This window comes from Arachis duranensis, chromosome 1 (assembly GCF_000817695.3).
Source record: "Arachis duranensis cultivar V14167 chromosome 1, aradu.V14167.gnm2.J7QH, whole genome shotgun sequence".
Classification (NCBI taxonomy): Eukaryota; Viridiplantae; Streptophyta; class Magnoliopsida; order Fabales; family Fabaceae; genus Arachis; species Arachis duranensis.
The window spans coordinates 6745480-6758182 of NC_029772.3; the positions used below are offsets into that span (position 1 = coordinate 6745480).

At 32.4% G+C, this 12703-nt stretch overlaps 2 protein-coding genes across 2 annotated transcripts in view; one reads left to right on the plus strand and one right to left on the minus strand.

Annotated features, from left to right (window-relative positions):
* Positions 1 to 218: 218 nt before the first annotated feature.
* LOC107474644 (DNA replication complex GINS protein PSF2) lies at positions 219 to 8319 on the minus strand. Its single transcript, XM_021136067.2, has 9 exons — positions 8066 to 8319; positions 5705 to 5808; positions 5539 to 5613; positions 5332 to 5446; positions 2359 to 2458; positions 1908 to 1938; positions 1729 to 1821; positions 386 to 466; positions 219 to 236 (listed from the first exon to the last, which is right to left on the minus strand). Exons 2-9 carry the CDS (start codon positions 5750 to 5752, stop codon positions 219 to 221), a joined length of 561 nt encoding a protein of 186 aa, XP_020991726.2. The 5' UTR covers positions 5753 to 5808; positions 8066 to 8319.
* The window catches only part of LOC107473713 (succinate dehydrogenase assembly factor 1, mitochondrial), a 62436-nt gene continuing 50408 nt past the window's right edge, over positions 676 to 12703 (plus strand). The window contains exon 1 of the mRNA XM_052258477.1: positions 676 to 686. The gene's annotated coding sequence lies outside the window, so the exon portion shown is untranslated. The remainder of the gene's footprint in view (positions 687 to 12703) is intronic.

The window sequence follows — 12703 nt, forward strand, 5'->3', positions numbered from 1 at the left end:
CAGCATAATTCCATCAACATGATAGGAAATTCATAAATGCATAGCATGGGTTAAGGTGATTATCGTGCTAGCTAATTGCACAAAACTACATGCAAACGTGTGTAATTTATGAGAAATAAGGAAACGTCGTATTTTCCTGATTATTGAGAACTCAGGTCTCAACTCGCAAGCTATCCTAGTACAAAGAATTCAGCAGCACAGATCCAGCTGCAAGTACTTTATCTTCGCAGTTGCCTCTGCAAAAGCAAATATCAGTAGCATTAAAACCCATTACCCATCAATGCATATGATAGTCCGAAACGTATTTTTCTGCTTTTGTCATGTTGAATTTCCATCAATGATTTAAAAAATGAATTAGGGAATTAAAAGGTATCTGCAGCATTACAGGACTTATGATGTAATGAAAATGTACATTGCTAAGTACAGAGATAACGATATTCACTTCCATGGCAGACAAATTTTTTATCTACATTAAATGAAGAATTATGTTGTTCATTGCCAGCAAGAAATAAAAAGACCTATTATGCGAGGGTCAACGTCCAAAATAGTCCCTTAGATTTTAGGGGCGGAGCAAGCATAAAATTTTGGGAGGAGCCAAAGTTTAATTTTCGAATATAAAGAGATAAAAATAAAAATTTTAAGGGAGGCTAAACCAAAATTTACACAGTTTATAAAGAAAAATTGAAGTTTAGGGGGCCATTGCCCATTGCCCCCCTTGAGACATGAGCGGCTCCGCCCCCTGCTTAGATTGGTTGTGTGCACTATAAAATAGTCCTCGAGATCCTAATCGCTCCAATTTATGTTTCTAAGATTGGCAAAAGTACACCATGTTAGTCCTTCGACCCTTTTCCATCAACAGATTCATCACGCCATTAGAGACCAACGTGGTACACTTTTATCAATCTCAGGGATATAATTGGCGCAATTGGAATCTTGGAGACTATTTTAGTGCATGCGGTGAATCTCAAGGACTACTTTGGGATTTAACTCGGTATGAGAACAAACAAGTGTAGGAATGCATGCAATTCTCAATGCAACAATTGTAATTTAAGTGTAGGAAAGTGAGAACCCAATCTCTCTATATTCTACTATATCATTATCTTTTACCTGCAGAGTCAATTAAACGGCTCTACTAGAAGGCAACAAATTGTCTTGCGTGTATGCTTGCAGTTGCTTTACAAGCATATTAGACTATTAGTATGAATACTATGGAATAGACACAGCACAAGAAAATTTAAGATTCTTTATCTCCCAGCCTTTGTTATCTAAAATTCAAGGGAGGCAACTTTATTCAAAACAATCTAGCAGTGGAAAAAGTGTGATGAGACCAAAATAACCACGCAAAAACTTGATCTGTTATAGATAATGGTCATGTACATATCATTTTCCAAGATGGCCAAGATTTAAGTTTATTGAAATATGTCGACAAAAGAGTTTAGTTTGGGTATCGGAAATTTTATATCTATATACTTTGGCAACTTGCCTACGCATTTGAGGCCCTCAAAATTTATTTGCGAAGATTATTCTTTGTAATTTTTTTTTCTTGTGAACAGAACTCTACTTTCATGAAAGAAATTATTAAAAAAGAACTTTTAAATTAGTACAAAATTCTATATGTAATCAACAAGAAAGAACCACTTGATTACATATGGCAGGAACACTGGTATTGTAAACAACTATCAGTGAATCAAATTTACCCAATGCAAAAAAGAAATAAAAATTTTTTACCTTAACAGCAATTGTGCGACCATTGAATGCCTCCAGGTCAGTTTCAACCTTATGAAATCGTACATCTCTGATGTCCTCAATTAGAGATCTCACCTGTATAGAAAATAATAAGGTAAAGCATCCGAGAAAAAAAACCCAGGGTATATTTCCACAAGGGAGAGGACCATTTTTATACTCACCATATATGCATCCGAAATGTCATCATTTGCACTAAAATTTGAAAAGATGTTAGTCAATGTAGTAATAGTTTGTTTGGAATGCTAGGAATAAGAATTCACTCAAGAGTTAAATTCTTTTTCTTGTTTTGGAACTAAAAATGAATGATTTGAATTCTTTTGAGAATTTCAATTCTCATTTTTCTTTCATTTGTCAATCAGACCAAAAGGGATCTGATTTCCAAATCCACTCACACACTCTTCAAACTTGAATTCTATTCTATAATATGTTAATAGTTATTCAAAATCATGGAATTGAGTTTCAAATAGAAATGAATTCTTTTTTTAAAGGAAATAGAATTCTTTTTTCATGTTAAATGGTTTCCAAACAAGCTTTAAGAGAAAAATGGTATACAACAGAATAATGTCTCTTTTTCTTATGAGAAGAGCAATGTCTCTTAAACTCTGGACTTACTGGTCAAACAGAAGTCTAGAAATTTCTACATAGTGAAATGGCAGTTGTTCTGACATCTCTTGCGAGTTTCGCTCGGCTTCCAAAACTTGAGTCAACTTCTCTAGTTACAGAAAAAGAAAAAGGAATTGGAATAATATTAGGCCTTGTATATTTGTTAATTTCACTTCAATGTAAACCATAAACCAAGAACCTTTAAACTAGCAATAGATCAAGACGAAAGCAGTAATATTGTACAAAACTATAGAACACATCACCATCAACAATAAAAAGGAAAAAAATTGTTATATTTTACGACCTGAGACGAGATTCTACCACCTTTTTAACAATAGGCACTACTCCAACTTTCTCTCTTGTATCTTCATTGCTTATTTTGTCCATACATGCCTAACCATTCATTCATCTCAACATTCTCATCTCTGTCGCACTTGACTTATGTTCATACTCATCCTTTGCGGCCCAACACTCTATTTCATATAATATAGCCGGTCTAATGGCAGTGCGATAAAATTTTCCTTTAAGTTTTAAAGGTACTTTTTTGTCGCATATAAAACTAGACACACTCCGCCATTTTGATCAGCCAACTTGTATCCAATGTTTTACACCCTCCTCAATTTCTCTATTATCCTGTATCATACATCCAAGATACTTAAAACATTTTACTTGCAGTAGAATGGTTTCTCTAATTTTCACTTCTATATTATTATTTCCTCCTCGCTTGCTAAACTTACATTCATATATACCATGTTACTGCGGCTTATGCTCAAACCGTATCCTTCCAAAGTTCCTCTCCACAACTCTAACTTCTAACTTCTGATTTAAATCTTCCATTGTTTCTCCTATAAGGACGATGTCATCGGCAAAAAGCGTACACCATGGTATTGGTTCCTGGATATGCTTACTAAGCACATCCAAAACCAATGTTAAGAGATATGGGCTTAGAAATGATCCTTGCTGCAATCCTACACCAATAGGAAATTCCTCTATCACACCACCTGGAGTCTTTATATTAGTAGTAACCCCATCATACACATCCTTAAGGTAGCGTTCTGTTTGGTGCAAAGTGAGAGACAGAAATTGAAACAAGAATGAAACACTAATTTAATTTGTACAAAAGGTAAAATTGAAATTAATTAATTGAAATGAGGATATTTTAGGTATAAAATGTTATTAAAGTTTCAGTCTCCATCTCTAAAAATTTTAGTCTGCTGTCTCCCTACTTTTTGGAAGTACTGAAATATTGAAATTTTAGGAACAGAGACAGAAATTTTAGTACCAGTCTCTGAACCAACAAACATAATACTGAACTAGGGGTGCACAGACCCGGCCCGGCCCGAAGGCCCGGCCCGGTCCCGAACACTTTAGGAACTAATTTGGAGTGATTTCATCGGGTTTAAGGTCGGGTACGGGTCTCAAAAATAGACCCTGTCATTATTTCGGGTCGGGTCCGGGTCATAGCTCGGGTCACCCGAAGTCGGCCCGGTGGCCCGGTCATCATACACAATTAATATTTTGTGTTATTAGTGATAGATTATGACTATTCTTACGTGAAATTTAAGTATTGTAAACTTAATATTTTGTGTTATTAGTCATTATAAGACTATAAGTTAATATTTTATGTTTAGAATGCATAAGATTTTAGACTAATACATAAGATTGTGTTATTTGTATTGATTTAAATATTTAGTATTATTAGACAATATTAGTGTTGATTGTGGTTATGCTTTAATATTAATTGTGGTTATGCTTTAATTTTGAAAAATTGTTGGTTCTTGTTATATTTTTCTAAGTGAATTTTACCATGTTAACTAATGGTTGGAGCCTTGGAAATTTGGATATTTTTACATGCTAGTTTACAAGAAGGTATCAACGTAATGTAATGTTAACGGCCCGGTTTTCACCCGGTATAATTGTGGCCCGGAAGTGTATTGGTTTCATCGGGTCTAGGGCCGGGTTCAGGTCTAATAAATAGATCCGGTGTATATTTCGGGTCGGGTCTGGGTCACATCAAACTCGGCTTCACCCGGCCCATGTGCACCCCTATACTAAACTCAGTCTTCCAGTCTCTGTCTCAGTACCTCAAAACAAACGCTACCTAATTGCATAAATATATGCAATCCTTACCCTCTTCTTTTCCAAGACTTTCCATAGAACCTTTCTTGGTACCTATCATATACTTTTTCCAAATAAATAAACAATCATGTGTAGATCTTTTTCGTTATTCCGATATCTCTAAAAAGGCAAAAAGAAATTTTTCCTAAGGCAAATCAAAAAGGAGATTTTCTACTATTAATGACAACAAAGTTTTGATTTCAAATTCACTCTTCCATTAACCCTTCTAGTTACACTCTAGAAATATAGAAGAGGCATGAATATTGCTCAAACAGTACAAATGACTCAATGTGAAGGGAAGAAATCCCCCTTAAATATCAGATTAGGAATCATTTAAAAATCAACATAACTTTAAGAGAACTTATTAAATTCCTAATTCAATTCCATAGAAATAGAGTAACCAAATTATCTATGATCTCTAAACTTATACCAAATTAAGGGATTGTGTCAATGGCCATTTGATCTCTGTTCCTAATTATTTCCTGTCAATGCCTCTAACTTAATCAAGTACCTAAAATGGTATGTATCTCATGGTGCTTATAAGGTTTGAGTTGTTTCACCCACACTTTGTAATATGGTGCTCATAAACTTTAGCTTAATTCCGCTATACCCCAAAATGGTATTTAAGAAAAACTTGCACCCAATGTCCACAGTGCAAAATAAAGAGAGAATATTGTTGGAAGTTCGAAAATATTAGTTCAAACACATCCTTCAAATTTCCTTCATCTATTCTATATTTTTGGTTTCTCACTTATAGGTTGTAAAAGAAAAAATAATACGGATGGTCTTGTCAGGTCCGAAACATTGCGACCACTAAGATTGAAAGAAAATAAAATGGATAGAGATGTGAAAAGAGAAGCTCACCAACAGACATCCATTGAGGAGGGCAAATGGAGCACTTGCCCCTCTTTTTTAATGCAACAGCCAGCCAAAGCGGTACTTGGGCAACAATCTGTGGGATGAACGGGCCAAAATCTCCCTGCCATTGTTATTAAAAACTAAGTAAATAACAATGCACTGTGTGTAAAAGGAATTAGTGTTGAGACATTCCATTTATTGGTTATTGCTTACAGAGATGAAATTAAGAGGACCCATCTTGAGATTGGGCACAATGTCCACAATCTCATCCTCAGCAATGAACTCAAGCTGCATGGTGACCAAATCATAACGTATTAATAATCTGTGAACAATGTCAAAGAATGAAGCAGAGCAAAGGACCAAAAAAATTTAAAAATACCTCCTCTGCTGAAAACAGTGAAAGCTCAGGATCTGATTGCCCAGCCATCTCTTCTCTCCGAACTCTAGAGGCAATGAGATATACTAAGCTATGATGCACACACACTAGTACAAAAGGAAATTTTCAGAAACTTTCTGTAATACAAAATGAAGTTCTATTTACTCGTTGAAATTAAAGAATATATAAAAAGAATTTCTGAACAAGTAAAAAAATTGCAGCACACAAAGACGCTCAAATGGCACAAATTTCAGCACACAAAGAACACTTAGAAACAACAGAAATCGGAATAATAAAATAATAGTTTTGGGCTCTTGGCAGAAAAGAGAGAAAGAAGGCAAAGCAAGGTTGCTGGTAGGAGAGGTAACTTTGACTGAAGTTGCTATTTGTGTTGCTAGCTAGTGGTGGAACAGTCAAATAAATATGAGTGACTGTGAGAGAAGAAGAGATGTGTGGGCTGAGTCAAAAAATGAAAAAGAAAGCATGGGAACAAGGGTTTCTGGAAAATAGCATTGGAGAGAATGAAAACCAAAATAAACAAAAAAAAAATAAAGAAAATAAAATGATCCAGTTTTAAGTCACTAATAGTGCTGAAAAATACTTTTCTTTGCCAAAGCCTTCTTTTTCAAAGGACTTTGACCCTTGTGTGAGGTCAACATCATTTTCTTAAGACCTCTTTTTTCATTCATTTTTTATGCAGAAAAATAGCAATAAACAAACTTATGAGACATGCAAGATGAATGAAGTGTGTGGGAGCTATTCTTTTGTGAATTACAGCAACCAGGTCCCATAACTTGATTTTGCCAATGGATATCAATGCCATATAATACAAATGACCTGAAACAGAAGAATAAATACTAGCAACAAACAGTTTAACCTGTATAAGAAGGTAGAAAGACTACCCACATCATGATGCAATGCTATTCCCATCAAATAATGAAAACTGAAATTAAAAATCAGAGGGGAAATAGCAGACTGAGACTTGAAAAGTAACTTCAGATGATGTTGAGAGAAATTTAATCATGTAAAACACAAGAACAAATCATATACGCATCAACTTGCCACAATGGTAAAAGGAACTGAGAATGCAATAGCATGATTTACTTTATAGAAAACACAATGTGTGAGGATAGATACTATGACAATCCTTTTAAACAAATGACACTAAGAGAACTTAAAAAAAGGTGAAGAAAGCAAGATTTATTAACTGTAAAGGGCCTAGTAAGTTCATGGTGAGTGATATAAGCAGCAAGTGTGACTACTGATCCACCTGATTACTACTTTTGTATGTGATTTACACCTTCTTTCCTATCATCTATTATACAAACAAATAGAATGAAAACACCACTATAAGAATTAATAGCCAGACAGGAAGATATATTGTCTTTGAAAAGGAGTCACAATTTAAGGATAACAATTTTCACATAAGTTCCATGAATTATGGGAAAGGGACTTGGAAACTCTAGGGCATAGTTACTAGAACCGAACCGGTAATCAATCCAGTCATATGACCGGTCACTGGTTCAACCGGTAGATCACTGATTTACCCGGTTGACCCGATCATAATTAAAAAATATATATATAATTATATAAATAAAACTAAAATCATGGGTTAAAACTTAAAATGCAAGTCTTTACAAACATAATAATAATCAAATATCAATTATTACACATAACCAATGATGCAAAAAGAGATATTAAATTAGTCTCTGGTACAAAATACTTTCTCAAATCTCAATTTAAATGAACAAGAGCGAGCGAAAGATAACATAATTGGTAAATCAAGTCCAAAGGATGATCTCAAAGTCGGCATCTATATCTTCATAGGATAAATTTAGAGCTTGATCAAAATTTCCCTCATTTTGATTTGCATCTATATCTTCCATAGCATTCTTACTCAACTCGGCAACAATAATCAGCAACAAATTCAACTCAACTCAGCGATGTTATCCAGCAACAAAATTCAACTCAATGATGTTATCCAGCAGCAAAAAACTTTGCTCCGTGATATGTTCAGCAACAATTGAACTTACGACAACAAATTCAACTCAACTCAGCGATGTTATCCAGCAACAAAATTCAACTCAACAATATTATCCAGCAACAAAAAACTTTGTTCAGTGATATGTCCAGCAACATTTCAACATACAACAACAAATTCAACTCATTCATAATTTGCAACAACAAATTCAACTATGATCATTTTCAAATCCCTAGTATTCAGCTTCAACAATTCTAAAAAACCACATACAACAACAACAACCACCAGTCCATCACCATAAAATTCTAATTTCACTATGAAACCCTAAGGTACACTGAAATTGACACTGAAAGTCTGAAAAAACAGGATCGAAGAGAGCTCACCTGGGACCGACGGTGGAGGAAGTTGACCAACTGAACTAACGGCTGAAACAAGAAGACGACCACCACCACCGCCCGAGGGACCAGATGCTGGTTCCGTCTGCTTCTGCCGCTGACGAAGCGAGCGCAGGGAAGGCGCGACAGAGTGCGAGACCGTGACGACGAGCTTCAGTCTGAGATGAGTCCGAGACAGAGAGAAAAGTGAGGGACGGGAGACGAGGTTAGGGGAGAGAGTGACGAGGTGAGGCCTGAGGGGAGAGAGTGAAATAATAAACAATTAAACATGACCAGCCGGGTCACCGAGTTTTACTAAAAACCGGCCAGGTCGAACCGGTTTTTTACAGGTCTAATACTTGTTCAGTTTAACGAGTAATTTGGTCTGATTAAGGACTATGTTTCCGGTCAAACCAACCAAGAACCACATCATAAATATTGTGTAATTGACAGGCAGTGACAAGCTTCTTTAATGGAGGTAATATGCCGAAATCCTTTAATGACACAGACACACACACACATTTGCTTGATTCATAAGGTGACTAGTGTTTTTATTATGACTCAAATAAGACCTATTAGCTTGGATTCTGTGTTCTATAAAATTATTTCTAAAGTGCTAGTACATAGAATGCAGTTTGTTATGTATAGAGTCAAGTGATAATCAGATCACTTTCATAAGGTGAAGACTGATTAGTGATAATGTGCTTATTGTTTATGAATTGATGCATTTTCTAAAGAACATAATGAGGTGGGGATTGCGAGTTTACTCCAGAGGATTACAAAGCAAATTAGCTTTTGTGATCGATGGATTAGATATAATTAGAGGAGTGTTTGAAGTTAAACAGTAAGCACCCAAAAGTCAGCTATATTTTTCTTGTAGATGATTCTATCTTCTTTTGCAAGACTAATCCTCAAGAGTGTACAAACTTGAAACTATCTTCTTGTTTGCCGAATGAGCCTCTCGTAGTTTCAATGCTGTGTAGCACTGTTCTAAATTTGCATCACCATCTTCGTACAGTAATTAAGTTACAGCTTGTAGTTCTCTTGTCATGTGTAAATTTTGAGGCTTGCACAAAGCAAATATCGAGCATCATATCAGTAACAGAAAGTTAACGAAAACTGTTAATCCATTGACGAAGAACAAACATGATTAATTTTAAATATTTCAGAAATTAATTTGATTAAAAAAATCATTAATTTAAAATTCATCCTTCAAAAACTAATTTAACCATTATTTGCTAATTAATGAAAATGGAGACTGGAATGCACAACTCAATCAAAATATATTTAACCCAAGACTAAACAAGCAATTCTATAAACCCCAATCAGCCAAGATGATACGTGCTTTAAATGTTCTTGATATGAAGAATTCAAGTGTTATTTAGAAGATATTAATTTATATTTTTAGAATATTTTAATGAACAATTGATGTATTTTGATTTTATTTATTTAATTTTTAGATTGAACCATAGTTGTCAGAACCGAACCGGTGATCGAACTGGTCAGGTTACTGGGTCACTGAATCACTGGTTCAACTGTTAGATTACTGATTGAACCGGTTGACTCGGTCCTATGTAAATAAAAAATAAAAAATAGTCAAAAGTTTAAAATTAAAATTTAAAATACATATTTTTACTAACATTTTAAAATACCAAGTTATTTTAAAACAATATTGAACATGAACAATAAATATTTTATTATTTTTACTCTATCATCAATATTTTTATTTTGTTTTTATATTAAAATAACTATTATTTTTAAATTTAATAATTTATTAATTATTTTATATCTTTTATACTATTATATACTACAAGTATTTATTAAAAAATAATATTAATAGATATTATATAATTATAGAAAAATAAATGAGTTTATAATTATTGTTAAACAAAAATATAATTAATTTAAGAATGAGTGAGTTTATAATTAAAATTAAAATAAATTAAATAAAAGTAAACTATTTCATGAAAAATATCTATATGTATTATAATTTGCATAAATTTTAATAGAAAATATAGTGGTCTGGTGGTTGTGGAGTTTTTTGGTTTCCTACGATTCGGTCAAATCACTTCACCGGTTTGCATCGATTTTGACCGGATCAATTCCTTATTCGATTTAATTACTGGACCGAACCGATATAAAATTCAGTTCACCGATTTTTCAGTCAAACCGACCGATCCGATCCGATTTTTACAACTATGGATTGAACATTATGTTTGTGAATTTAAAATTTTCTATATTTTAAGTTAATAAAAGATTATAAATACTTCGTAAATTTGTATGAAATAACAAAAAAAATGACATTTACTCCGTAAAGACGGGTTACAACATTAGTTTCAATTTTTTCACTCACAAGTTGAGATGGAAGTCGTGTTTTTTAAAGTGACGTGGTTTAGAATATGAGGGTGAAGCAGTTAGGAAGGTGTACGAGTGAAGTCAAATACTTTTTTATCTTTTTCTTAAGATTTTCCAATCCTCAAATTTTTCATTCAAAGGTCCCATATCTGTTGAAGTTAGAGAGCAGAGTCAGATTGCTTGTAAAGCTAGTTAGGCAAAGTTGTGCTTATAATAATTTGTTGACCGAGTCATTGGGTAGTTAGTTATATGAGTTAGGGTTTGGAAGGAATTCTTGTAATATGGCTCAAGCCAATATGTAATAGAGACTATAGAGTAATTTATATGTTATTTTAAGAAGGATTGGGTAGAATTTATATATATAATAAATTTTACCATATTTTTTGTAAAAGGAAAAGTATAGAGAAGGGCGCAGTGTTGTAGACGCACCAGAGTTGGCGAAACGAATTAAAGGAGCCGGCAATTGTGACTTCTAGACTCTAGACTTTGGAGTTTGGCCGTTCGAGACTTTAGATAAGAAAGAGTTGCTAAGTGATATTGAGAGAGACCAAGAAAGAAAAATTTAAAATTAGGACCATCGTTAACGTGATTTGGAAAATTAAAAAGATCAGTTTCTAATCTTTTAATAAATTATATATTTACCGCTTTTGAAAATTTAGTTACAATATAATCTAATTATGATTAAGATAGTAACTCAAATTAAAAATAAATATCCAATTAAAATGTGACACATTATAAGAAATAATTTATATGTTATTTTAAAAAGAATTAGATAAAACTCATATATATATATATGAAAAAGTATATGAAACTAAGAAGTGATCAGTCAAAAATTAAATAATTTAATTATTTATAATAATTTTAATTAATTTTATTTATATATTAAAATATTTATTATTAATTGATTTTAATGCCAAATTCAAGTGTTGAAGAGATACGTTGAGATATTCTTGGCTAGAATTACGGTGAAATTCTCATAGAACCCACTTCTAAATCTTCACGCTCTTTTCTTCTCATGGCTGCATATACGAAAACCACTATGATTTATCATATAAAATGTAAGAGTTTGAGTATTAAAAATAAAAATGGGTCATTTACATTTTGATGTTGGGATGAAATAAGAGGTGGAATTGATTGAATTTAGAAAGAGAAACTTGATCTGTTATTTAATTCTTATTTAATGTTAATATTCTATTAGATTATTTTTTCACAATTACTTACAACTACAGCAACAAGTTGATGATGAGTAACCAAAGAAAATAATGATGAATTCATAGTCCTCCATCCAAACCCTGTAAAACCTTTCTCTTGAAGACCAATTCTAAAGGAGTTTGTTAGTAGGCCACACTTTCAGTTCTTTGAATCATATCTGAGGACAATATCGTGATGCTCTTCTTGAAAATAATATCAAAGAGCGAAATTCAGAGCATTAATCATGTTCATGAACAGAGAAGAGCAGCTTCAATGGGAGCAGATTTTTATTTAGTGTCCATCTAAAGAGTTTTTAGAATAGTGGATACTTTGATGAAAAATTTATAATTATTTTTNAAGTCACACTTTTTAATTTAATCATTTATCTATTTCTTTTAATATTATTTATAGATCAAAATTAATTATTAAAATTAGTTACAAATACATGTGTAATTTAACTTATTTTTAATATATATTTTATATTTTAATGTATATTTTATTCTAATGATTAATTTTACTGAATATTTAACATGATTGATAAAAATTTCTATATTTAAAAAATTTAAAATTCAATTTTTAGTAACCAAAATAAAAACTAAACAAATATTGTCCAACAAGAAAGAGTGCTCACAAACACACTCACTCAATTACCTTTTAGTTTTTTTTTAAAGAAAGAGAATGAAAGAACTATATGGTAAATTGGTAATTTTACAAGAGAACATTATCTCATATAAACGAATCCAACAACAAACTTGTAGGATTCTTAAAATTCTAAAGTTTTTTATGGTAGTTGTTGTCATGGTGGTTGGCACCAGAATGAGGAGAAGAATGAACTTGTCATAATGAATGGTTCTTAATTTGTTGTGGAAAGTTGAAAGTGTTTGATATAATTAACAATATATTATGAGTAGCGTATAGCAATTTATACTGTAAAAATGTTATATTAGAGAAAATACCAAAAGAAAATATTTGTTGACCAATTACTCTGGATGAATTAAAACCTCAAAATGTATTCAAAATATCTTATTAGTATTAAATTAAATGGTGTATATTTAAAAAATAATCATTAATATAAAAAAAATATAAAATCTAACACAAATC